General features: G+C 41.5%; 1 protein-coding gene across 1 annotated transcript in view; it reads right to left on the reverse strand.

Annotated features, from left to right (window-relative positions):
* Window positions 1–27,958, reverse strand: part of dab1a (DAB adaptor protein 1a) — a 69,885-nt gene that overhangs the window by 17,206 nt on the left and 24,721 nt on the right. Inside the window, exons 3-7 of the mRNA XM_051077316.1 lie at window positions 12,968–13,107; window positions 11,027–11,125; window positions 4,876–5,007; window positions 922–1,041; window positions 445–483 (exon numbers count right to left, since the gene is read on the reverse strand). Of these exons, the coding sequence (XP_050933273.1) occupies window positions 445–483; window positions 922–1,041; window positions 4,876–5,007; window positions 11,027–11,125; window positions 12,968–13,107 (530 nt within the window). The remainder of the gene's footprint in view (window positions 1–444; window positions 484–921; window positions 1,042–4,875; window positions 5,008–11,026; window positions 11,126–12,967; window positions 13,108–27,958) is intronic.

Consider the following 27,958-nt stretch of genomic DNA (forward strand, 5'->3'; position numbering starts at 1 on the left):
AGAAATTGGAAGATAAAGAAAGTGAGAGAAAAGTGGTGAAATTGCAGAGGTGATTAGTTAAACAGCATTGTCGATAGGTTCTCATTAAAAAGCAGCTGGAGAATAGATCCCAGTGACACATGGAGGAGAATTTAAGCAGCAAAAATTCCCACAGCAGCTGAGAAAACTAATACATCTTTCAGCTGATCATGCACCCCAACTGGCAGACATGCACACAGACACACAGCTACAGACCCATGAACACACAGATTTGAGCGTTTCTTACTGTAAATGACTCCACATACACACCTGCGGACATCTGACCCTCCAAAGTGCACATATTGTGCTGTTACCACACTGTAACCAAACAGGGGCTGTCTCCCCACAGTGCACACAGAGAGGAGCAAGCTTACTGGCTAGAAATGAAGCAGGTGACAGCAGCAATGTGATTGGTCAGGAAGTTACCTGGTAGACCGGGTCCTCCAGATCCTCCTCCAGTATTGTCTGTCGATGAGCGGTGGCAGGAAAGAGAGGGAGAGATCAAACAGGGAGAAGAGTGGAGCAGAGGAGAGAAGACAGAAGAGAGGGAAGAGGCGGGGAGTTAAGCTGGTGGAGTAGAAAGAGTAGGCGGAAAGCACAGCAAGACATAGCAGCTTCCCAGCATTCAGATAATCATTTGGCAATCATCAGAGAGAGGGAGACAGACAGAGAGATAAAGAGAAATTAAACAGGAGATGTAGAGAAGACAGAACAGAGGAAGGTGAAATAAGCACAATGGGCAGATGATGCCTCTGGTGAAATCTAAAAGTGGTTGCTCTCTATGTCTTTCATTTGCTTTGATGTTTTTTCAAGTCTTACTTGACTTGTCTGTCAAGAGTGTCTCGGATGAAGCTCATCATACGGCAGATGATTAAGACAGTAACAGAGAGTTGGTAAGTGTACCTGGTAGACGGCCTGCTCACACTGCTTGTCTTTCTGGGCCTTCTTTTCCATCTCCTCTCTCTGCTTTATCTCATAGATGAGCTGGAACAAGTCCCGCAGGTCCAGAATCACAGGCTCAGCCTAGGGTGACAAGGACACATTATCCATCCACTCATTAATACACACACTAAAATGCACACACTATACACACTCATAGCATTGATCAGAACTTGTGTATTGCAACTATGCCTGGTTATTCAAGTTATGTTGCGATTAATGTTGACTGAAACAGCCGTACCTCCTGACAGGTGATTAAGGCCACAGTCCAACTGAAATTAGCACTGCAACAAAAAACACCATGTCCTCATTCAGTCTCATTTCAGTGAGACCACTACACTGGCACAGCAGTGTTCTCAATGCAGAGAGTTCCAGCAAAAAACAAAAACATTAACTTTGTTTAATGTTTGCCACATCCTATCCTACATACTGGAGGAAAAAAAAAAAAAGAAAGCAAAAAATGTGCTATGCAATTGTCAAGACCACAGACAAAATTATTGTTGCCATGATCATTTTCGAAATGATCATGGCATCAGAGGGAAAGAGGAAAAAAAGAGAGAAAATGGTAGAATGAACTAGCTAACATCAAGTTAGGTTTGTATTTGTATTTTGTATTTTCTACTGGGACAAATCCCACAGAGTTTGAATCAGCTGTGTTTGTCTCTACTGGCTCTCTGTGTGCCTGTCAGTCTCCTGTCATTCCCCCTCATTGTATCAGCATTTGAAAAATCACCACAGGAAGCAGCATGACCAATGTAAAGTTACTGCAAAGAAGGTAAAAGATTATACTGCTACTGTTCATTGTGTATGTGTATACCATTTTTTGTTGGAATAAATACATTTTGGACACAGAGCAGTTCATATTTCAATAATATCTTAAATGGTAATGCTCCATCACATGTTTTATATATAGTGAATCCTGGACTTTCAAAATTATATTGCCAATCAAATCGCAATATCTGTCAGAAAAATCACAATCACAAACCAAAATTGTTCAGCCTGTAACAATGTAATAACAATAATAATCAACAATGTAATATGACAGCAAACTGAATTTGACTGTTTTGGCAGCAATTACCTGCATACAAAGATGCACCCGACAGGCAATGAGCCTCCACACACATATCTGCACAATCACTACAAACTCTGTTCCCTCTCTAGGCCTGGTTCAGACAGCAGATACTAGCCTCTCGTCTTACCTTGTACCACCTTCTTGTCAGGGGAGCAAACGTACTGACAACAAACCGGTTAGATGACTCACAACTCATAACTACTGTCACAGCAAAGAGTCATATAGTACAATGGTGTTTCAGACCTAATCAATTATTGACTGGAGCTATGCAAAGTGCACCCAGAGTTCACAGACTGAATGCTGCCTTGCATAAAGTAGGCTAGTTCTATTTCAGTGTTGTCTCTCCGCAAGATGTTCTCAGCTGCATACTGCTTATAACAGACACACTGGGGTAAACGGTGGCTCCTGCTGAGCCAACAGTGAAACATATTGTCACTCTGTCAGACTCAGATCCTCTTTGCATTTGACAGTACATGCTCTAATCTCCATCTTTTCTCTCTAACATTCTTTTTTGCTTCTTCTCCATCAAAACTTCTAGGTAAGGGAGGGCGCGGAAAGTTGAGACAAGTAGTGAATTTTAGAACTGTAAATGCAGAAATCTTTGAGGATGATCTAGAAGGAGTGGCCAGCTCATAAGACCACAGAAATTGAGATAACCTCAGTTCAGCGCTCTTGAATAAGATGACTAATTCATAGCCTACGGCAACAATGATGAATGATTTTTTAAAAAGTAGTGATAAAGACTTTAACTTCTGACACACTGTTATCTTTAAAATCTGCACTGATCAGGATTTCTTTACCCAGATTACATTCAGGTGTTGGCTAACGGCAGGGTATCTCCTGAAATTTATTTCTTGGTATATTGAATTCAACCAGTCTTAATCAAATTCAGTAAATGATTTCCTACATTTCCTAAAATTACTTTTGTTAACCTCCAGAGAATGTGCCAGATCATATCAGGAACCAGCATTTGCTCCATGAAGGCTGGGCACCTTTGACAGACACCAGTTTAAAAATAATTTAAAAATGTTTTTGACCACAAAACTGTCTCCTAAAAGAAATCTGTGAAGTAAAATACATTTGGATAGTTACCCATGGGAGTAAAAGATGATGTACCTTTGCAATGTACCTTTCATTTTGCAAACTAAGTATAAGTGCTAAAATGCATTAGGCTGAACTTTTCTATTAGCAATAAAATATAACACTTATTCCTAAACAGCAGTGAGTAGCACACACTGTTCACAGAAAGCCAGACTCACCAGTGATGGACTGAACCACTTTACCACTGCATTATTTTTTATTTGTTGTTACTGTTATGATTTGCTCACAGTGGCAATTTAGTCCATAAGTTTCAAAGAGACCAAAATAAAAAATGTAATAACTAAACATGTAGTAACTTCAAAAACAGCCAGTCAAAAATGAGGTTTTCTGGACCAACACTAAGTAGTCTTTAAACTCTCTGCAACCTTCCTACAAATTGGATACAAGGTTGCTTTTGTAACAAACAGATCTATTCATATTAATTACTACCATAACTTTTCTCAAAAGTTACAACAAAGACTGTGATGAACTAAGAGGTTGTCAACGAAATCCTTTCCTACACAATTAGTGGACTTCCATGTGCACTAAAACTTGCTAAATAAAACACGTCTTTCTTGCACTAAGACTTTGAGTTTAGTGGTAAGCCAATTACTTTCGAATGTAGCCCTAAATTGGCCTCTTCGGAACAACCTTAAGTCTCAGTCTTCATGACGACAGAGACACTTTGTTAATTCACATCAAAGTGGTTACTTTCCAATTACAGCCTGAGCCTCTGCCATAAGCTCTCTGCCCCCACCCCTCTCATTGTCTGTTCCACAACTAATAGTCTGCATACTGGTGTTGCAAATACTGAAAATGGGAGTAAAATATAATTGTGACCTTTCCTCAGGCACATGTCAGGTAAATTACATCATAGTTGACTGATGGTAAAAGGACTGTACTTATATAGCGCTTTTCTAGTCTTTTCGAGCACTCAAAGTGCTTCACACTACAGACCACATTCACCCCATTCACACAGCACTTGTTTCTAACACATACACCCACATTCATCACACCGATAACTCATCTTTGGGTTCAGTATCTTGCCAAGGATACTTCGAGGAGGAGCCGGGAATCGAACCACCAACCTTCTGATTGGTGGGCGACTGCTCTACCTCCTGAGCCACAGCCGCCTCACCCCAATGATGAGAAGTTAGAATGTGCAATGCTGTTAGACAGGGTAGCATTTTTGGTGAGCAATGCAATGCAAGTGTAGCTGGTGTATATGTTGACTAAAGCCTGATGGGTCCTGTATGTATCTGTCTAAGAAAAAGAGCCACAGTTCGTGGCCCTAGGAGGATGGATATGCCATTAGAGCTGGTGACACACACTCAAACCTTCATCGACTCACTATGGGCAATCAATATGGCTACAGAGCGAGCCAGCTGGATCCAGTCTAAACAACCCAGGCACAAAGACAGAACAACACCAACAACAATTGTAACAGGTGCAAAAGGAGAACTCAATATCATATTATGTTGCTGCAGGACTGAACATGAACCCCTCCACGCACATACGAACACACACAAAACCAAAAGCTAAAGCTCTACAGAGTAAACACTTTCTTTGATGAACAGCTCAAAGGGACATTAGCTGGTGTTCAAGAGTCCTTATTTAAATGTCAAGAGGTTTGTGCTATTGAGAAAAGACCCTGATGAATCATACATTAACCTACACACAAAGGATACATGGTAAAACATGTACAAACACATGCTAGGCACTCAAATGTACACATACACACACGTCTTTTACACACAGACACTGACCGACTGTGCCGTTTTGATAGCCACAAAGCGGTGGTTCCCTTCCTTCCCGCAGACGTAGCCGAAGGCTCGGTGGTCTGTGATGTCCTTGGCAATGTAGGAGATCTCATGGACCGCATGGTGGTGTTGGAGGACCTGATGGCGTGCAAGACACAGGAAGTTTAATACATCATGCAAACTTGAACATTATTCTTGTGATATTATAACTCTTTTCTTGAAATTACGACTAAATTCATAACATAACATGCAATAACATGCAACTTTTTTCTTAATATGTTAATTTCATTGATAGAATCTCAGACTTTTTCTCAAATAGTGGTGCAGTTCATTTAATTCTAAACTTTAAAAAATACATAAGGATTCAGAAAGGTCACTGCATCTTTCTCAGGTTTGACGCTCTTAATGTTTCCTTACTGCTGCCTGAACTGTTTGCTTCTCTCTGTACCCTGTAAAGCACCTAATTAAAAAGATGTGTGGCAATTAATGAATTAGCAAGATTACATGGAGTTTCAGATGTACAAAAACAAGCTGGTGCCAAAAGGTTAGGGACATGAACACACTCAATCATACACAAAGATACAAAATGCAGCTGAAGAATTCACCAAATTCTGCTCCAAAAACCTGATGGAAGCTCAGAAAAAATCTGCCAGAAACTCTCTCAACTGTACACACAGAACCAAACACTCTCACACGGAGACCTTGTATCCTTTATTAAACTGTTTCTAGCTCCCCTGCCCTCTCTGGTTTAGCCTGGGTGGCGAGTGCCAAGCTGGCATTGCCTGTGGCAGATGGCACTGTTTTTCCTGAGGACAGAGGGGGGATCAGTGACAATCACAGCTCGGCAAGCTGTCGACTTGATCACTTCATCTGTGCCCTCACTCACAACACACACAAACACACACACACACACACACACACACACACACACACACACACACACACACACACACACACACACACACACAATTCACAACTTAATATGTGGCCCTCTGCTAAGTCACACTAAATGTCTGCTTTGTTGTTATTGTCTATGCCAGCTGCATGCTGGGAGCAGAGACACGCAGTCAACATAATGACCCAGCAGCCCTTGAGTGCATGCTAGGGGTTGGAGCCCTATACATCAGAGGCTAAACACACACATCTGCTTGCTTTGAAGCTATTCCAGAAGTAAGACATGGCAAAGTATGGTGACACCAATTTAACACAGGGGCACAGGCGTGTGCACACAACACACACACACACACACACACCACACACACACACACCACACACACACACACTGAGAGCCCCAGCAGAAATAGATAATTATTGTATGAGTCATGTCTTCTAAATTTAATAATTAGAGTAATGATTATTATTATCACCTCTGATTGACCTGAAAATGACAGCTAAGGCAGTGTGTACACATGCACACACACAAACACAGCCACACACAGAGCTCATTTGCAGAGATTATTGAATCATCTCTGGGTGGGAGGTGAGGTGACAAAGAGGGACTCTGATTCAAAGAGAGCAGAGAATGAGATGACTGCATAAATTCAATTGTTCTGTCTTGTCTTGGGAGCAAGTACAGCTGAGAGAATGGAAACAATTTACATATACAGATAGTAGTTTGTCAGGTATGGTATAAAGTAGCCATTTTCTGATGTGCAGATTTACAAAGTGCAGGAAATATTCCACAGGGATCTGGGTCTAACTTGTGCCACTTTTTCAGAGGAACAGTTACATCGCAAACATCCCATTAATTTCAAAGTTTCTCACTTTGGTTGACATCTGGGAATAGTGCATGTCTTTGGACCCTGCCATCTTTCTGGAACAATATAGTTTGAAAATAATAAAACAGGTAGATTGTTACTATGAAGGGATACAGCTGGTCCTTCATGCGTGCTATGTGAAACAGTTATGGTAATGGTGCTTTTGACTGTTTGTGGCACCAGTTTTCTGTGGCCTCTGCTCAAAAGCATCATAACTGCCAAAATCTAATTAGAGTAAAAATTTCACAGAAAAGTAATTTTTGGTGTACTCCAAAGGGTAACCCTGGAATATTAATGATGAAAATGAATGTGAAATGAACTTGACACTTTCATTTTAAATTGGCAAGCAATGTGCTACTTAAAGTCAAAAACAATTAAATTTTTCTCACATCGTGCACACACCTAACACAAATGAAATTCCTGAATCAATGTGATGGAATGATTGAATATTAGTCATCTTAGACTTCAACTGCAGCACTTACGCTACACTTTTGAACTGTTCAGTTTTGATGATCAAAAGATAAGCAAAATAATCTTGTTCTTCTAAATTAACTGGCACCAGCTCAAACTTTTGGTGCAGTATTCCCTCCTACTAACAGGCTCTACTGTAAGCCCCAGTTGTACTGAGATGAGTTATTTGCACACTTAAAACTGGAACAAATGTCATTATTCTCTTCAGATCTCTATCTCCAGAGACATTTCTGACAACAAGACTGAGATTTACTGCTGTTTTTGTTGGATCATTCTTGGTAAAGTTTGGACAGAACAGTGAGATTAAATCCCAGGAGGGTGGCCGCTGCTGAAGCTGACGAGTCTGTCAGAATCAACCATCAGATGCAGCTCAAAGTTGCTTAAATAGATGCGCTCTCTCGTGAAGTGGATTGTTTGCAAAAACAGGTGGGTGTATCAAAAAAGTCAATACTGACTGTGTACTCTCCTGTCTCCTCTCTGCAGCACTGTTGATATGCACTACTGGTACCTCTCTCACAATCTCACACAGACACACACAGTGTCACAGTGTCTCTGATGGGCTGTGGGCAGTATGCCCTTCAGCAGTTGCTGGCCACTGAACCAAGATATTCCCTGTTACGCTGGGAGTGGGGAGGGAGGAGGAGAAGCAGCAGGATACTGTCTCTCTCTCTCCTCCCCGTTCTTCACATCTCTTTCCTGGGGGGGAAGACATCATCGGAGGGCCTGCAAAGGCTGTCCAGTCTCTAGCCAGCAGGACAGGACTGAGATTAGCAGTTAGCTTTGAGGCTTAATTAGTTCCTTGCAAGCAGCAGCACTGCTCTGGAGAGCTCTCTACCAGTCATGCCCACATGCAGGCACATACACATAAGCTGCACAGCATTTGTAAATAATGTTTAATAATTAACAGTTTGAAACCAAGTAGAGTGAGAGAAATACTAAAAGAATAAGAGACAAACAGACACAACATACACATAACAAAATTATTAAAGGCCATGAAAACCTATTTTCTCCCCCCAGTTTGTTCCAACTTCAAAATAGTTGTGGTAATTCACATGAGATGTCTGTATTTTCATTTTGCTCTGTGCTCTCTTTACTGGTTTTTAAGTGGGCGCGGCTGAGCTGAAAAAGGTGATCAGGATTTAGCAACATCTGACAGTTAGTGGGTTGCTTGCTTGTGTTGCCATGGCTACTGTCAATCAAATCTGATCAACCACAACCACACAGTCCCCATGAAGCAGAATAGATGAATGTTTTTGGTTGTCTAGCTCTCAGTAAATAATGCCTAAGAATGATTCCTAACAAACTTAAACTTCAGTTGTTATGCAAAGAAAGACCTGAAGAAATTGAGTTTTCAGGAACAAAGACCATGTCTCATTGTCGTGTGCCTGTATAGGTGCCTTCTTTCGTGTTCATCACAACTCTCAACCCTAACCTCAACAAACTCATTTTGGGTGGTTGGGTGGGGTTGATGCTTTCCCCCATTTATTCCTCTGTCCGCACCTTTTAATTAGTAATAAGACTCAAAAGTGAATGTATGGAAGGATCTGACATTCATGTCAGTGTGTGCAGCACCTCTTCTCTATCTTTTTGCACTGCCACAGCTGCATCTCTTTCTAGCCTCTTTGAGCACTTTGCCTCAGGGTCTTTTCTAAATAGCTTTCCTCAATGCTTATTTTTTTCATATAGTCTTTTTTGTTGTCTGACCTGGACTTATTTAATCTTTCTGATTTCATTTCCTGAGGAAACGGCAGGTCAGCGAGCTTAGCCCTCTACTCTTGTGAGTTCTTGACCTGACATGGTGCAGGGGCCCTAACGTGATTCCAAAAACAGTTGAAGAACGTGGTGTGCACGTGTGTCTGTGTGTTTATGTATGTGTGTTCCTTGTGAGAAGAGGCTGACAGAGAGAGAGAGACATGCTGGCCTGCCCTCTGCTAGATTAATGTCTCACGTCGTCTTCTCCTCCATCTCAAGCACCACCTCCCTCCATCCTGCACGACCTTCCCTCCTCCAAGAGAGAGGCCATCCATCCATTTGTTCACCCATACATCCATCCGCCCATCTGGCTGACTGATGCACAGGAGGGGAATGAGACTGTCAAGATCCCTGAACCTCAGCACTCATTCTCTCTCTCTCTCTGTCTCCTCCTCTCCCTCCCAAGCCATTAGGAGTGGTTGAAGGACTGATAGTAAGGACAGCATATCTCTATAGTTAATATTAATGTGCAGAGACAGAGGACAAGGTCTCCCTGTAGAGAGCTTTACTTTGACATATGCTCAATGATTCTCCACCTATCCCTCTAACTCTGTTTAAGTCTATCTCTGTCCCTCCCTCCCATCCTCCCCCTATCTGTCTTTTCCACATCCTTGTTTCCTCTCACCATCTCTCTCTCTCTCCTCTCTTGCTTCTTCTCTCCTATATCTTCTCCACTTTGCCTTCCTATTTCTGTATCCATTTCTTGTTCTTTCTCTTTAGCCCTCTCTATCTTTCGGTGCAGAGAGTTTGAAGCATCAAGAAGGAGAATAAGATGAAGAGAAATGAGTGTTAGAAAAAGAGGGATGAAGGATTGGACTCGTGAGGGATGAGTTTGGCTGCATGCAATATGGCTGCCATGTGGGAGGCCACTGGTTACTGTGTCCTGCCTGTCTAATACCCCGCACTTTTGAATTACTGCTGGGTACAAACTTACACACACATGCACACTGACATCCAGCTCCTGTTGAGGTGTAAATCTCAGGCTTACCACGTCAGCCACTAAAGCCAGGTGCCAAGCAGTGAGCTTCACATTGTGTCTAAACCAGACTACATTCACAATCAGCCCTACTGACAGCCAGACAGAGTGAAACAGACAGCTCATACTGCATATTTACATGACATACACAAACAGCAGACGTTAATGCTGTATTACATTTTTTAAAATAAGGCTGTTTTACTCCACCTGCTAAAATACATTAAGAAAAAACTGACATGCGCAGACAATTGTAGTAAGCCAAGTGCCTTAAAATTGATCTCTTTAAAACATTCTGGGGTTTAATGGGGCATTAATTAATTAATTTTACATTACTAACACCAAAAGAGGGCAAAACGGTCTGTTTAGTGAGGTTGTCCTCCATCCAAAGCACCAAATATCCTGGGGAATGTAGGCACTGTATTTCTTGTTCAAGGATACAGTGACAGGTATGGCCAGTTGGGGGATCGAACTTCGATAATACCTGTCAGAGGATCCTTGAGTAAGAAATTTTAAAAGAAATCACTATGCTCTGCTGGTCACTTTCCCTTGAGCTGCAAGAATCCTCTCTGTAACAGCATTTAACTCACAGCTCCTCTGTTCACAGGGTGTCTATATCTTCCTGGTCCTGTAGTCATAAATCTCTAGGTTGTCAATATGTTTCATCATTAGTGAAACTAAGACAAACTCCTGTACAGTTATTGCTTTATGGGGGGACAATTCCAAAATCTCATTGGACAGTGGAAAAATAACAGAACTTAGAGACTGAGTCATCAGAGATTAGAAAAAGACTGAACAAGGAGGAATGATAGCAGTCGGACAACAAAGCCTGAATAGATCCAGTTGGTCAAACAGAAAAGCAGCCATGTAAGATAGAAAATGCATAATCCTGGAGCATAATATGAAACCAGTGTTGTCACTGTTTGCAGAGAGGCAGACAATAGGATACCCATGTTCTCTCATCTACTGAGGCCTTGTTCTCAGGGTTTCAATTAGGGCCTCCTGATTTCCCCAGGGGCCTCTCTCTCTCATGGAGATGCCTCATTAACAGAGGAAACATACACACACACACACACACACACACACACACACACACACACACACACACACACACACACACACACACACACACACGCATAGGCAGAAAGCTGCATTCAGGCTCACACTCACAGTCACACACACACACATTTGCTTGTGAGCTTACCCCTGACTTCTCATCAAAGATCTTGATCCCTCCAAAGGAAACTGTCAGAAACACCTTCTGTTTGTGTTCTCCTTTGGACCGTGCTGCTGCAGCGATACCCTAAGGAAAAAAAGACACACATACAGACATGGAACAAATAACCATGTTAGGAGCAGGACAGAAACATATGTAAAGTGTAATGGGAAGGTAACTCCATGAGGAACTTCCAAATCTTGACTGTCAATACAAATCTCTATGCTATGTCAGCAAGAAACATCACATAATTGCATCACTTAAAATAGAATCACACAAGAGGTACAGTAGCCTTAACAGTCCAGATAAAGTCAATGACTCGGACAAAAATTTGTAAAGAGATCTGATAGATATTCATTTCTTCACACTCAATATTTGGTAACAAGCAATATAACAACACATTTAAGAACACACTTGTGGATAATGATAGGGAAAGAACGTTTAGGATCAAACCACTTAAGAAATTTACAACATTATTTGGAAAAATGACTAAACAGCTTTTAATGTTTATTCTAAGTGGAAGAATTTGCCCTGTTCAGCAAAAACTTAATTTCGTATCTTAGGCTGCTGAAAGGTATTATACGAAATGTAGGAAATCAATTAACAAAAAGGCAAGTACAGCAAAAAAAAAGCATCCCTTCACGAGGACATAACTACATGAATTCACTGAACATATCAGGACATACTGATTTATAACTCTATAAGTGTATCTAAGGGAGGAATTTCATCCCACATCCATTTGCATAGGTGAGCTACAAAAGAAGAAGAGAGGAGAGGAGAGAGATCAGAGAATCAAGGGAGTCGGGCTAGGAGAGGGAGGAGCGGTATGAAAGAAGAGGTGGAGAGATCAGAGAAAAAGAGTTGATGGATTTCCTGTCTGAATAAATGAGGAGGAGGGAAGCTGTTTGATCAATGAGCTGTCTATCCTGTGCTCAACCTTTTAGGCCTCGGCTGGAAAGAGTTTTCACTACACATAAACAAAACGTAAATGTAATTTTCTCAATTTAAATATATCTTGCAGTATTTGAACCCCATGAGTTACATGACAATTAATAATGAATAAGGCACTCACTGAGGGTGTTTTCAAACTCTTTCTGCATACATTTATAGAAAGATGGAGCAAAATCTAGGCTTTGTATTCAGTTTTGACTGTTTGGGGACATTTTCTAGAGTAACATCATTTAGAAAATGTGTTTTCCATACGCTTACAGTGGTAAATTTCATCAAACCAGCTTGTTCATTAGGACTTTATTGATGAATGAATTAAAAGAATGTCCTATTTCTCCTCATCTTTATCCTCCCTCATCTCTCTCTCACCTATCATCCAAATTATTTCCTGCCTATATACCCTCTCTCCTCTGCTAACTGTCCCATCTGTCTACCTCTCCCTTTAATTGTTCCTGTCCTTGCAAATGAGACATTTATCCCGATCCCCTTCTCATCCATATGGCTAACCTCCTCACTTCCTCATTCCCTGATCATCATTGTCCCTATAAATTATAAGGTCCTCATTTCTCCTCTCCTCTGGCAAGAAAAAACACACCAAACGATACATGGATGCACGCATGCACATGCACACACACATACACACAAAAAGGCACAGTTATGTTATGATGTACAAAACATGCATATTTAAAACTTGAACTTTTGAATATGCATGAAGTTGAAGAACTATTAATGGACCAACGACTGTGTTGGATATTAATGTTCAGTATTTTTTGTGGGTCATGGAACTTAACATGACTGCAGGCAATCATGTTACATTATTTCTGTGTGTTGGAGTCCTCCAGATTTAGTCATTTCTTGCTAGCAAATGCAAAGATGCGTATTAGCTGGTGAGAGTACTTTAAGAAGTGAATTAAAAGAGCAAGTAAATTTTTAATTGAAGACCCATCCACAGAGAGAGAAGAGAAGAGACACTTTCCTTACCTTGAGCTTCATCATTGAGTCCTGGCAGAGTTTGTCTCCACGGGCGGCAGTGACCTCGTCCAGGCCGATGAGCTTGGCCTTGTAGCGGACGCCATCGCCCTTAAAACGCCTGATGAGAGCTGCCTCACTGCGATCCTGCCCTGCAGACACACATATACACACACTCTACAGTCCACAGTACATCTTCCAGTCAAGGACCTCCATCTACCTCAGACCAGGTCTATTACCTCTGGTATCATCAATCACATAGACCACAGAAGACCTCAACAGTAATCTTACAAAAATACAGCAAAGCATAGGTCAAAGCTACTGATGTTAGCAACATCTTATTATGCAACTAATTCAGATCGGAGCATTGAACTGTGGCATCTTATGAATGGCACTGGTCAATATATTCAGACATGTAAATCAATGAAGTTCGGCAGGATTAGAACTGAAGCTGATGACTGCTCTCCTTTCCAACTATTTCTCCTGCAAAATAATGGTGTGACATTTTGCTCTTATCTCCCCTGTCTCCCGCAGTCCTCCCTCTCTCCTCACCCTCTATTGTGTGGGAGATTGTTGACATTGTGCGCATGCATTAGTGAGTGCCGGCAATGGTGCACACGTGTTGACCTTGCTCCTGTCCAGGAAGTCTCTATGTTATCTCCTGAAGTGACTACAACACTCGTCCTCACGCACAATACACAGCTCAGGGAGACAAGCCACTCATAAAGCTGGACTCACGTTCTCTTTTGCTGTGCTCTCCATTGTTTTTCTTTTCTGTTTCTCTGTCTCTGACCTGCAGTGCGCAAACATTTCATCATTAAATACTGTACAGGGGAAACATTCCTGCATCTGTGTGTGTCTCTGCATTGTGTTTCTGACTGTGTATGTGTGAGTGAAAGACTGCAAGAGCAATTGTGAGAAGGAGAAGCATAATGATAATGCAGCATATTCAGATAATATATTGAGGCATTAGTTCTGTACTCTATAACAGTGTGACTCTTGGAAGGTCATACTCTGAGTGATGGAGAGGTCCCACTCCTCCTCTCGTCGTTCTTTCACACTCCCTCCATTCACACAGAGTCCCTACAGCATTGCAGTATAGTAGAAATGAGCCCTTTAAACACGAGAGCATCGTGTTATATGATGCTACTGAATCATCTTTGTCCAACACTAATCTCCCACCTCCCTCTGCTTTATCTGCTGGCCCACACAAGCATTCCCATTTTTAAATTTGCACTTGCATCACCTGAGTTAAATCACCATTACACTGGATTCTAGAGGTTGAACAATGTTTAAGGACATTCAAGGCTAAAAATGCCTCATTATCAGAGAATAAACAATATCCTCATTGTCTCATTCTCATTTGTGTTAATAGCCCTGCACTGTGAAGGCCTCAAAGAGTAAGTTGTACAAAACCAAGGCTGCTGGAGATTATATATGTAGATATTCATTTTTCTGAAAATCCTTGTACCTTGTGAAGGAAAAAAGAGGAGCACTATCTCAAAGAAAAAAAACCCACTTCACTTTGTTTTCCATTGATTAAAAATAACACATGCACACACACATACACAAATATGGTGTAGATGAGATTGTTCCTCTGAATCACTGAACAGGCACGCACACACTCAGTCACAGGCCTACTTGGAGTAAATCATGACTGTCTGCGTCAAAGTCTTCAGAGACAAAAGATCTTAGGAACATCTGTCCTTATTTTGGAAAGAGTAAGGGAGAACAGCGGTACGGCACTCTCTATTGTGTCGCGTCTCAGTTGGGCTGAGATGAGAATAAGTGATTAAACCACCGGAGGATTGTTCTGTTCAATGCAGAGACGTTTGAAGACATTTAAATATTGCCTTCATTAAACTTGAAACAGTCCTGTGAAATATGCACATAGGCGAGAGTACACATAAACAAGCGCGCACACTATGCAACAGTCAACAGCTATGATGACCCCCCTCCTCCCCCCATCTCTTCCCACTGCGTCAATAACATGAAACCTGCCACTGCCGCTGCGTGTAAAACAACATGCTCATATTTCATTCACATGCAAACAAGAGCTGTCTGTCAGAAAACAGAGCTGCTTCAATGGCTTGTGGAAAACAAACCAGGAAACTTTAATGTAATACACTAGATGAAGTTACATTTTTGTATAGCCAACAACAGGCATTAAAAATGTCCTAAGGAGTTTTCTTCTAAACAAACACAAGTTTACAGTCAGTTTTGTGTATGATCAGTTACTCACAAAAATATCTCACAAACATGTTGAGTGCCTTTCCTCCCTCATAAAACATTAGCAAAGTCGACTTCTTAATATTTTAAATCACGCATTGTTTACATTCATGAGTATGAGCAGTCGTCTTCTTCCTTGCCTTTGTTAGCACAATGCTACATTTCTTAGCATGTTGACCCTACAAGGATGCTCATTACCAGCATGAAACTACCTGCACGATGTAAATTATGTTGCTTGCATGCTCGTGTGTGTGTCTGCGTGTGAACGCATCCACATGTTTAAAACATATTTAGATGCTATTTATTGCTGAAATAACAGTTATGTTTATTTATTTGCAAAACACAAATTTGATTTCAGCATTTGAGGGAATTTCCTTGACAACTCAGTGAGAGGAATTTGCCTCTTAAATTATATAATTGAATCACATTTTTCTGAGGATCCATTTTTTCATTGTTACGTAGTCTGTGGTGCAGGTCTTCATCTGTGTCTGTGTGTATGTATGTAAATGTGTGACTGTTAAATAACAGTGAATGTGTCCAGCTGCTTTTGTCTCACTAGCGCTGTGGTTTTCATTTGAGTTTGACATTTAAGACCTGCTCCCTCCATCTGCATCCATCACCATTAATGCTGCTATACTTAGCACACCAAGGGAGAGAAACACAGAGAAAGGGAGAAGTCGAGAAAGGCCAAGAGGGGAGGAAAGAGAGGAAAAGGTAGAAGGGGTTCCAGGGTTACTTCTCCTGCTGAGTGGTTTATATTATCACCTTTTGGGAGCATGTTCCATCAAAGACCTCCCTGTGAGAGTGAGTGTGTATGTGTGAGTGTGTGCGTGTGTGTGCCTCTGTGTGTCAGCAGGGGGAAGCATTCAGTCTGCTGTAATTAAATGTCTGCTATTGCTGTGACCCCGCTGAGCTTCAAACACAACTAATGAAAGAATCTTCTGTTTCATCTGTCATGACTGCTCGACAGACACACACGCTCAGACACGAGTATGTGCACTCACACATGCATGCACACACACAAGCCTCTGACACTCTCACAGAAACACAACCATGTACACATGTCACACATATCCACCACCATACTATAACAAAATGAAACAATCATTCAGGTCATCAGTCACGTTACTTTACAGATGAACACACAAAAACACACTCATTCTCTTTTGCACACACATTCACAAATGTCTCTCAAATCTGCACTAGCTAATCTGTAAAACCAAAACAAACACCATAATGCTAAATCAGAGTCGTAATATTCAGAATTCAGCTTTCTATTATTTATACAGTAAAGTTAATACCTTATACCTTATGTGTGTGTGTGTGATAGTACTTGGTATGCAGGTTTGGTTTGACTGTCTGTCTGAAGCAACAAGCAGAGAGGGAGGGAAGGACATAAAGCAGAGAGCAAAAAGGATGGAAAGGAGGAATAGAATGTGATGGATGGATGAATGAGCGAGGTCTCCATTGGATAAATGTCACTCAGGATTAGAGCGTTATGACAGGCAGAACACCCGACTCCTACTCACACACATACACACCACGCGCGCACACACACACACACACACTTCTACAGGTGATAGATGGCAGGTGACTGCTGGTACAGTATGTCTAACCCTTCAGGGAAGCCCTTAGCATCGCCCCTGGCAACTGTAACCTTCTGCCTCTTGTGTGCCCCTCCATCACTCTCTCCCAGCTGGCTCCCCTTTACCGTCCTCTCCTCTGCAAAATCTCCAACCCCTCTTTGTCTCTGCATGATCCCCACTCTTCAGAAGGGTTACATTTAGATTACATACATATTGATATCAGATTTATGTACCTACTTCACTTTTTCTTCTCTTCCTTTTCTCCTGCAAAGTTGCAGAGACACTGAATTGAAAGGAGAATTACAGTATATTACGACTTATTTTTGTACTTTTGGCTGTCACAGCAATTAATTTGATGAGATATATTTGACATGAAGGAGATGCCCAGAGTACAAAAATAAAGTATAACAGATTAGACTTTCCCTGCTATTTGACTGATGGCTAATGTGTCCAGACATGCTTCAGATGACCTGTAGAGGTATCAGGATGATCTTCACTGGTGAAGTGTTTTTTCTTTTCATTCAAATGCATGCTGATCATCCATGCTGTAGACTGAAGCCAAGTTCAAACAGTTTTTAAGTGGAAGGCCAGCAATGTGTAACAGTCTAGTTCATTAATTTCATTAGACATAAGAGATTAGTTTGAGGCCACTGGGTAATGAGTGAGAAGCTGTAGCAGCTTTCTGTAGAAAAGAAAAGAATACTCATGAGGCTTTGGTCTGATTTTTGATTTGTGACAGGAAGTTGCTGGTAGCATGCCTGATACATCTCAGAAATGATGTCAGTGGCACAAACGCTGATGCAACTCTTGACAGCAGTGTCATCTCTGCTCTCTGTATTTTCAGCAGGCCTGTGTTGTTTGCAGTGGCTGGTAACGTGTGGAGCTTATTTCACTGTGCTCCAGATGAAACAGCACCCAGAGGCTCTTAACTACAGCTGGGATGGTTCCCAACAAACACTCAACAGCACATGAGGGAACCCGGCAGTTACTCCCCAATTAATCCTGCTTCTAAACCCTCCTGCCGAGTGTGTGTGTGTGAATATGTGTGGGGTTTTTTTTTATGTGTGTGTACTCTTTACCTATCAGAGACTTGTTCAGATGAAGCACTCACTCTCACACAGACTCTTTTAAACCCACAAACAGCATGTGCCAAGAAAACAACAAGTTTTCCCTTCAGCTCCATGCTTAATTCTGGCAGATTGATTTGGCACACAAAGGCTCACACTCGACTGAGTATACGCATATGCACACTTTACAAAAACATAACCATAGTTGCTGAAGTGAAACGGTGGGTGTAAAATGAGATGATAAAGTACTGTTGCCACTCATCAAATAAATGAGTGCTGAGCCTTTGCTGATGTGCATTTTTTCTTATTTGCAACATGACTGTGTTTGTCAAATAAAGATGCTTCTTGTAAAATTGTGTTTGTAGGTTCTATATCATTTTTCTGTCTGATCACTCTGACTAACTTGGCATCTATGCTACAAGAAAGGTGTGTTTCACCTGGTGACTCAACACCATGAAACAAGGCTTTGGAGTTGAACTAAGTAAATTAAGACTTCTGACTAATCTCAAATAGCTATGGTGTTGTAATTTTTATTCTCTGCCCTTTTACTCCTCTCATCCCAACATTCCTTCCATCCATTTCATTCCCCCTTTTCCCAGCCTCCTCCTCCCTGCCACCCATAGCTCTGACCTGGATGATGGGCACAGCCACAGACTTGAGCACACATGAAAGTGTGTGTGCATGCATGTGTGTCCTGAGGCCAGCTATCCTCTCACAGAAAACACAGAACAAATTAGAGCTGAAAAATACATGAGGGACAGACACAACACACCGCCCATTACCATCCCACCTACACACACACATATACATTCATACACACTCTTTGTCAAGGTCACTTTGGAAAAGCAGACAGAGAAAACTTTTGACTTGTGTATGTTGAGAGTTGGGGGAAACAGGCACAGCTCTAAGTACCTCTGCTGAATTATTTTATTAACATTTGACAGAATAGTTTTTTATGTAATATTTAAGATTTCAATTACAAAGTAAATTGGCATTTGCTTGCCATTTGTAAATGAAAAAAGAAATGTCACTTGGCATAAAATATATAGTACATTAAAACCCACCTCTGAATTTGGAACATAACCCTCTTAAAAGTGAGCATAGACTCCAGACTGGAGCCTAACCCAGCTGACACTGGGCAAGAGGCGGGGTACACCCGTGTACGGATCGCCACACAGAAAAGCCCCGGGTTTGAACTGGGAGCCTTCTTACTGTGAGGTAACAGTGCTAACCACTGCACCACCATGCCACCCCCTATTTAACTCGTGCAATATCATTTTCAGACCCATGATCAAATTAATATTCATGACGTTTCAGTTGTCTACACGATTATGAAATTGGGAATAAGATAACATTTAAAAAATGAGATTTACACAAAGTTCAGAGATATATTGAGGGGTTACTTTCCAACCGTTTTAAGTTATAAAAGAGCCTTTGTCTTAGCACACCTTTGCCGTGGGCCTGGACAGATTTTGTGCTTGTTATTTTTTAGTGCGTTAATCTTTGTATTTAGCCACAAACCCACTGAGGATTTTGCAAATGTGTCCACAACCATCTTGGCAAGAGTTAATTTTTATTCTCACATACTGGTATGCAATGAAATTTTAGGAAATGCTTAAAGCTTTTAATGAAGTACAAAGAGCAAACCAGCACAGCTCCCTGCTCTGTGGCTGTATACTTGTCAGAATAGCTGCATTCTCAGTGGCAAAGTTGTTTTGGGAGCGCATGTGTTCTGGATTTTGTTTATTATTTTCGCCAAAACAAGATGTACTATGTAATCTGCAAAAAACACTCAGTTAGTGTTAGCAAAGTGAAATACAATGTGCTCTATGTGCAACACCTTGCTGATTAAGTGTAAAGACAAACTGGAACTTTGATAATGTAGATGGCACACACAACACAACATGTTCTATAAGGGAATAAGATGATTTAATCATCTCTATCCTTTTCCTTTCATCTAATCTTTCCATGTTTTCCCCATTTAATAAGAAGCCAACAATAGCTCTGCTAGCATGAGCACTGACTCTCTCCCTTTCACTTTGATTCCCTTTCTCAGTCCTCATCTTCTCCACCCAACATCCCTCTGTCTATCTAGGACTCTTGGTGGTAAAGCTCTTTTCTCGCTCTGGCTTTAATTACAAGGTAATTGGTCTCACTAACGAAGGGGAACATGCAACTGTGTCTGTGTGCATATGTGTGTGTCTGTATGTGTGTGTTGTGTGTTGTGTGTGTGTGTGTGTGTATCTGTTTTGTTGGTGTGTGCAGCTGCATGTTTTCTGGGCTCTGACAGGGCATCAGAGAGTGGGCTGTGTAAACAAGCCGCTAGCATCCTGTCATGCTACGCTGAAGCAGTTCCCCCCATGGACTGCACTGTCGGTCGCCCCTGAGCCACCACTCACACACACACATGCGTGTGCGCACACACACACACACTCAATTCCATCTATGCATAAATGTTCATACAGTGCTGCAAAACAACAAGTACATCTCTGAGCCCTGCATTGTGAGCTTCCTCTAAATACTCCCCATCATCAAAGGAAGTTGAGAAAGTAGCACACACTTTGTCCTAGTCATTGTCTTCTTAGTCTTTCACCTAAAAATACACACACACACACAAACACACACACACAACTTAGCCTGTTCAAACAATAAAAGACACATCTTACTGAAAAGTGTCACAAGTATTTGTTTCCTAAATCCCACAGTCTGTGTGAACAGGAGGTGTGCTTGTGTGTGTATGTCCACATGGGTGTATGTGACTGTTGAACACTGGAAGCCCTTCTTTCAAAGCATTAGGAAACACAGGTAACTCCTTAAAACACAGCAGTACTCCTTTCATGCCAAGGCGAGTGTGCCAGAATAAAGCCTTCGTTCATGTCTATCATCTCTGCCAAAATATGGAACCACTTGAAGTTGTTGTCCTTCCCCCTCTCTGTCTTTCTCTGTCTCATCTTGCGCTAATGAACCCTCTCCCTTCATTCACTCAGCCAGGGTCCTGGAAAAGACGGATGGAGCAAAGGAGGACTGAAGAACATCATACAGCATTAAAAAAGAAAAAGGAAACTCTGCCATCTGCCACAGTCTCTCCATGTCACTAACTCTCTCTTATCTCTTCACTGTGTACATACTATCATCACTTTCACATCCATAGTTGGACAGAAATCAAATCACTAGTTTTTTTCTGTTAATCTGTTCTATTACAACAAAAAGGTCTGACTTGTAAATTACATATCCTGTACTCTCTTAAACATTAGTACAGAGACAGAGTACATTTAGATTTAAAACTTTTTTGGCCTTAAGCCTCTTTTTTAATAAAATATTTACAGTGCCGACAGGAAACATGGGAGGACACAAAGGGGTATGATACGAAAAAAAAAAAGGTCTTGACAGAGTTGAGGGGAGGGTGTCCCAATCATACAGTATGTATCTTAATCAGTAGGCACCCCACAATCAATATTTCTCATGACAGCGCCCAGTATGTGCACATACCAGCCAGAGCACTACTGAATGTCTACACAGACAGAGAGGTTTTGCATTAAAAAAACTGTACCTTCATATTAGCAATCATTTCCTCACAGTGGCAGTGAGTAACAGAGCCAAAAAGAGCCACAGACTTTGAGCCACAACCCACATTATGTAATCAGTTATTTCCACCTTATCTACAAGCTTGGATACAACTTGGCTTACTGCTCAGGAAAAAGTGCAGTGCCAACATAATTTTGAAGGCTAATTAGCTTGTAGCCTGTGGCACATTGAGAAATTCCGAAACTCATCATAATCAATAAGTTGCTAAACTGTGTGGTCATTACTCCTCAATACCATTGCAAACAAAAAGCTGTCTGTCCAATGTCAGATTGTAGGATGTAAGCTGCAGTAACTTGCAGAAGTTTGTCAGCTGTCAGTCAAACCTGTAACAACCTGCACACATATCTCCAAGGATCCTTTTTGCTCTTTCAGTACTAACTAAAATATTCGCAATAATTATAAAAAAACACTTAGACATGGATTTTGCCTGCAAAAGAACATTAAGCTTTCTTGTAAACAGAGTAATGCTGCCATTCTATGCATTGTGTGTCTCCTCAAGGTCTTATAAACATGCAATTTCTTCCTCGTAAAATATTTGCAAGTCTGATATCTGCATTGTTTAAATTCATGTTGTATGTGCTAGCGTCTTCATCCTCCGTGTCTTTGTTGGTACATTACCACGACCTGTAGATCAGTGGGATAGTGTGAAGTTCATGAGACAAACAAAATGGGGATTTGCTCATAAAAACTAGAGGCCAACAATCAATCAAGTCCTTTAAGTCACCAACACTAATTACTATTATTACTATTATTACAGATTAGATAATTATTACATTATTAGCTGTACCTCTTAGTACTGATTTGTCTTAGACAAGCTCCACACAGACAGCTCTGTGTGTGCTGTGAGAGAACTGAAATAGCAAACAGCAGCCTGTCAACATCTAACAAATAAGAAATGCCCCTTCAATGCACAGTCCTTCAACCAGCACAGCAGGGTGAGAGTATCGGCCTCTATTAGAGCCTGTGGGTGACATTGGGACGTTTTTCTTTTGTGCAAATTATGAGCAGGGAGCAAACTGTTGCTATGGAGACTGTAGTTAGTGATGCGGTGGGCAAAGCCACACCAACTAGTGTGGAGGAGAGGACTAAGCTGAACATACTGAGAGGATCACAGAGTACACAAGCTACCGCAGCCACACACAGACACAGACACAGACAGCACACACACACACGCACACACACACACACCATGCACGCACGCCACGCACACACACACACGCACACACAGTCCAAAGAAAGCAAATAAAAGGCTTTCACTGATATATAGTTTTCTCTCTGAGTCAGGTGTTTTGAATGCTAACTCTGTGTGGTCACATTTGAAAGCTTGGATGAAGCTTTTTTAACACTCAGGAATAGGGGCAGAGGAGTGTGTCATAGCAGCTGCAGCACAGAAAGAGGATGTGGGTTTGCTGCAAGGGATGAGATACCTTGCCTGGGAATGGGATTGATCACATCTCACCACCCTTAACTTACAGTGATGGAAAAAAAAGTGGATAGATAAATAGATGGGCATGATGAGAGACACACTGGTGAAAGAGAAGACAGCAGGATGGATGGATTGCTGATTTTCCAGAAATAAACTGATGGGAGAGAAGGGCAGCAGATAGCAGGAGAGGACAGAGAGGATGCCGTTATCTCTAAATATAGTTTTAGTGCTGAAAAGCCATATTTGGAAAGTGTGTGTCACTATCTGCTACTGAGTGTCGCTTTTGTCTTCTGTCCGCCTGTATCCACTATTGGCCTCCACTAACAACCACAACAACAGACAGCCAATTCAATTCAATCTCTGTCTGATTGGAGGGAACAGATCTGATTACCTCTCATAGAAGGCACACACACACCAAACACAACACACACACGCACACTCAAAATACCGTTGTTTGTGTTCTAAGATCCCCCAGGGAAAGATATCCAAGTAAATGGCTGCGGTGATTGTGCCAGATAGACTGGATGTGTGCATAATATCCACACGAAGAAGATAATGTGTTTGCTAATCGCACACCAGAGACGAGCAAACACACCCACACGTATCCGCACATATCAACACACACACACACACAGACACACACAAAGGCTAACAGCTGCACAACTATAACCCTTAACCACTCTTTTCATGCCGCTGGCTGCCAGCTACATTGTAGAAACACCCTCCCACACATCCTCAGCCAAATCCTTTTGTGGGAGAGTCGTGATTTTTCAGAGTTGTGATGACAGTTGTCTGCGTGTGTTGACAGCAGCAGAGGTTATTGTAACTTGTAATCATATTTGGTGTCACATCATGAAAGACAGGCAGGCATCGATGAATGTTTGTTTCGAACACTTAATGATTCTATGAATACAATACTGCAAATAGAAAATAAAATAAAACACATCATTTGTTGGCCAGAGCAAGCAGTGAATCTTAAAATACTGTGTTACTATGTTTATGAGTCGGGTTTTAGAAATGAAGAAGATCCAAATGATCCACATGATTGCTGGTTACCTGCCAGAGTGGCTGTGTAGGTAGACAAGCTTGCCAATCACAGTCACAATTTACCAACGTTTGTCTCGCCTCAAATACTCAATCACAACCCTGATAATGTCCATACATACTGTAACAACAATATGGGCACAATGCCAGATTCACTGAGATATGCCAAATTTATTCACTGTGGGATTTCACTGTTTTTAGTCCTGCTTTAGTCAGAATGGAGCCACTGTAGAAGCTAAACTTCACGCTGTATCAACTAAGAATAAATACTGCAAACAATTAGTTTTTTATGTTACACAACAGACACAACTATTTGAAAAAATGTGAATACTGTAAAATACTGTAAATATATATAATATAAATCTCTGCTGTCTCACAGACAGCTGGTTAGAAGACCAGTCTTTGCGCCCTGTTTTGATTACAAAACTATAGATCCTCTGGAGGGTGAAGCCACAGCAGAGCATATGTTCATTAAGCTGTAATTATATTAAATACACTACATTTGACAGAAAGCAGTGTTGTTGGAATCTTACATTGTAATGTCAGAATGATTTACTTGAACTGTGAAAATAGGAGATTCAGAGATTCCCCAGAGTAAGGTGTCCATGGTTTATCGTACTTCATTAGCAAGGTAGGCATTGAGATGAAAAGTGGAGACAAAACTGTCTGCAGCTGTTGGGCTGTTCACAAATGTCAAATTGGCTCGCTGTTCTAATTTGACATTCATGAAAAAAAAAAGTGTTTGCACTGGCAGACTGTCAACTTCATGTTTTATTGATAATGAAGAATATCAAACTGTGTCTTCTCTTAAAAGCACTAACAGTTCTACTTGTTAACAAATATCCACTCTAGACATCTTGCTTGACTCGGCTTATCCACTTGCATAACTTCAAGTCTGCAATAGCCAGAGAGCTACACCACAGCAACATCAATGTGTGAAAGTCCAAGTAGGTGAAACCCAACCTGGGGGTCAGGATCCTTCAAGAGATCTCAAGACAAGTTGAAGAAACTGCCCCAACATTAAGAAAATAGGAAAGAAGAGGACACAAAATGCATCTTTTTTTTTTTCTTGTGAAACACTAGAGAGATTGACCTCATCAGGCCTCTATTAACTGTTCAAATTAAATAATCAACTCTTTTGTCGAACTGCTTTGAGTTCATATGCAATCTGTGACGAGGAGTTATGAGTAATCATTGCTTGACTATAAAGGGTCATAAGCAAAAGATTTGGAGCCAGGTCTAAATCACCACCTATGTTAATATAGGAATCCTTATGATTTGTGCACAGGCAGATTATGTGGAGGAGGAGGGAAGCGAGGTGGAGAGAAAGAAAATCACAGAGGGATAGAGAGGTGGAGAGATATAATCTTTCTGGATTTATTGAGGATTAATAAAGACAAAAATACTTCAAGAATTGAGCCTGACCAAAAAGAATGACTAATTCACTGTCAGGGGGAGCAGAAAGCCGTTATCAGGTTATTCAGCTCAGGTCATGTAAATGCTAAGGGTCAAAGGTTATCTCTACCTTGTCATGGTAATTCAATAAAAACCTTTTGGTAGAGAAAAAAGTGCTCTCAGAAGAATGACCCCTGAGCTCACGGAAGAAACATAATTGTGTGCAACCCAGACCCACAGATATACAGTGATACATAGACCCAGGCACACACCATCTGTGATTAATGTGTGACATGCAGAAGTCCCATAGTCTTCTTTATTACATTCTTCTCCACAGAAGTGTGAAACAAAGGCCTGAGATTAAACAGCTCTCCTTCACATTGACTCATTAGTCTCTCTCACTCTCTCTCTCTCTTTGTGATCAGTCTCTCCTCTGTGTCTCACTCATCCGGGGCAAGGTCATTTAGGAGTCACAGCAGTGGGAGGAGGAAGAGGATGAGGAAGGATATTAGAAGAATGAGGGACTATCCTGCAGGGTATTCTCACAGCAGTGAAGCCGCCAATGACAGTTGCACACTACTCAGTGGATCTATTTTCCTTTAGATCCAGCTACTCTAAAGAGACAAAAACTAGGGGGCTGGATAGTAACAGAGAAACATGTGTATGCACTGTATGTACACTGAGGTTTCAGGTTATACACATGAAGCACAACAGGGACATTATCAAAATTTCCTATTTCGGAGCACGCTCGTTGCCTGTGTTTGGTATATGATTGCATTTGACTTTCATCACCCTGCTGAGAATACGTGTATGTGTGTGTATCTATGTCTCTCTCTCTCTGTGTGTGTGTGTGTGTGTGTGCTTGTGTGTCTGTTGAGAAGAATGACCCAGATCAGAAGAGAGATGAGTACTCTGTGTGAGCTTGTGTTCGAGGAGTCTGTAGTTGAACAAATTCTACATGCCATTTTTTTGGCATGTAGGGGTGTAGAGGTACAGACAGACACAAAGGTGGTGTGGGGTGTGTGTGTGTGTGTGTGTGTGAGAGAGAGAGAGAGAGAGAGTGAGAAAGAGACGGGGGAAGAAGGCAGAGGAGAGAAGCTAAAAACCCTCAAGTCTGAATGCTGAAGGCAAACCATTCATCTTTCCTCTCATATGCTCTTCTGGGCTTCAATCCCAGTCCCTGTGTGTATGTGTGAGAGTGCGTGTGTGTGTGTGTGTGTGTGTGTGTGTGTGTGTGTGTGTCGACATATTCCCAAATATGGAGAGCAGTCTGAATGATGAACATGATCTCCGTTGCAGTAGAACAATACTGTTTCTAAATAGGACATGAGAGGCGTTCAGCCTTCCCTCACACTCTGTGTATGTGGAAACCAATGCTTGTTTGCAGGGGTTAAAACGCACTGTGTGCAATGAGGCATCTGCTGCAGGTGATAGTGAGAGTGTGTGTGCGTGTGTTTGTCTGTGGTTGTGTGTATCCATTAAGTGTTGTTCCCAACAGTGTCCAGAGTTTTTGCTACATCAATCAGATGCTTATTCAGAGAATGCTAGGCGTCGCTCTCATAGTTGGGCAGGTGGCACTGAGCAGCTGGGTGATGGCTGCCAGCCTGGCCCCTGGCATCACCTCTGCTCTGAGACCACCCAGGCCTGCTCTCATACACCTGCTAGCTACCTGCCTCTGGAGCGTTTCACACCTGGATCTGTTTGCTGCGCACCAACCACAACATCCCTGCACCTGTTTGGTGGCAACCTACTGTACCGTAATACCCCTGCACCTGTTAATTAGCTATGAACAACAGTGGCCCTGCATTCCGTCGTAAAACCCACATCCATCATACACAGCATATCAAGACACAAATAATGAAGAGAGAAGAGTAGCTGATGAAAGTGTGTTTGTGTATATCAGCATGCAGCAACTGTTTCTAATCAGTGCCTCAGGTACAATGTCAGAAAGTAATGAATTATTGTAACCTCAAAACTCTGTGTAACACTACGTTTTGTTTTTCAGTAATTCCATTACAGATTCTGAGTGTATATTATACTACTGAACAACAACTACAGACTCAACAGAATTAAAGTTCAACACACTGAATCTAAACCTGTGTCACAATGTTACAAGGACAAGTTATCAAACCTTAGCCGGTTGCTCCTTATACTGGGAATGAGCACAGCTTGGCAGAGGAGGCTGGATGCTTTAATATGTCAAGAGATCGTCATTATTTTGAATATTTTTTGTCATGTAGAGATGAGAGTGGCACTGTAAGTCTGTCCACTGACGTGAAAAGCCCCTATACAGGCTAGGATCAGTTATTGACTGGGTGTGCATAAAATATCACAGGGAAATTTGTTGTGGTGGAAAATATGCTGCCCATGTCTTTGGAGGGACCAGTGATTTTCAGACAAATTCTGAACACAATACCAATAACAGGTAAGGATTTGAAACTAATAGGCCGTTCACACAGAGGACATTTTGACACGTCACAGTAGGAAAAGCACAGGTGTAAATAACAAAATTAATGATGTCTGAATTCCATTTAGCAGCTTCAGTTTTAGGGTCCTGATATTGTTCATGCTGACTCACTGTCACACTGTCTTGGCTGTGTGACACTTGAGAAGAACAGTGTAACACCTGCGCTTTTCCCGCTATCACAAGTTAAGAGGTCTGCTGTGAAAA

The sequence above is a fragment of the Lates calcarifer genome, linkage group LG17, assembly GCF_001640805.2.
Source record: "Lates calcarifer isolate ASB-BC8 linkage group LG17, TLL_Latcal_v3, whole genome shotgun sequence".
Lineage (NCBI taxonomy): Eukaryota > Metazoa > Chordata > Actinopteri > Centropomidae > Lates > Lates calcarifer.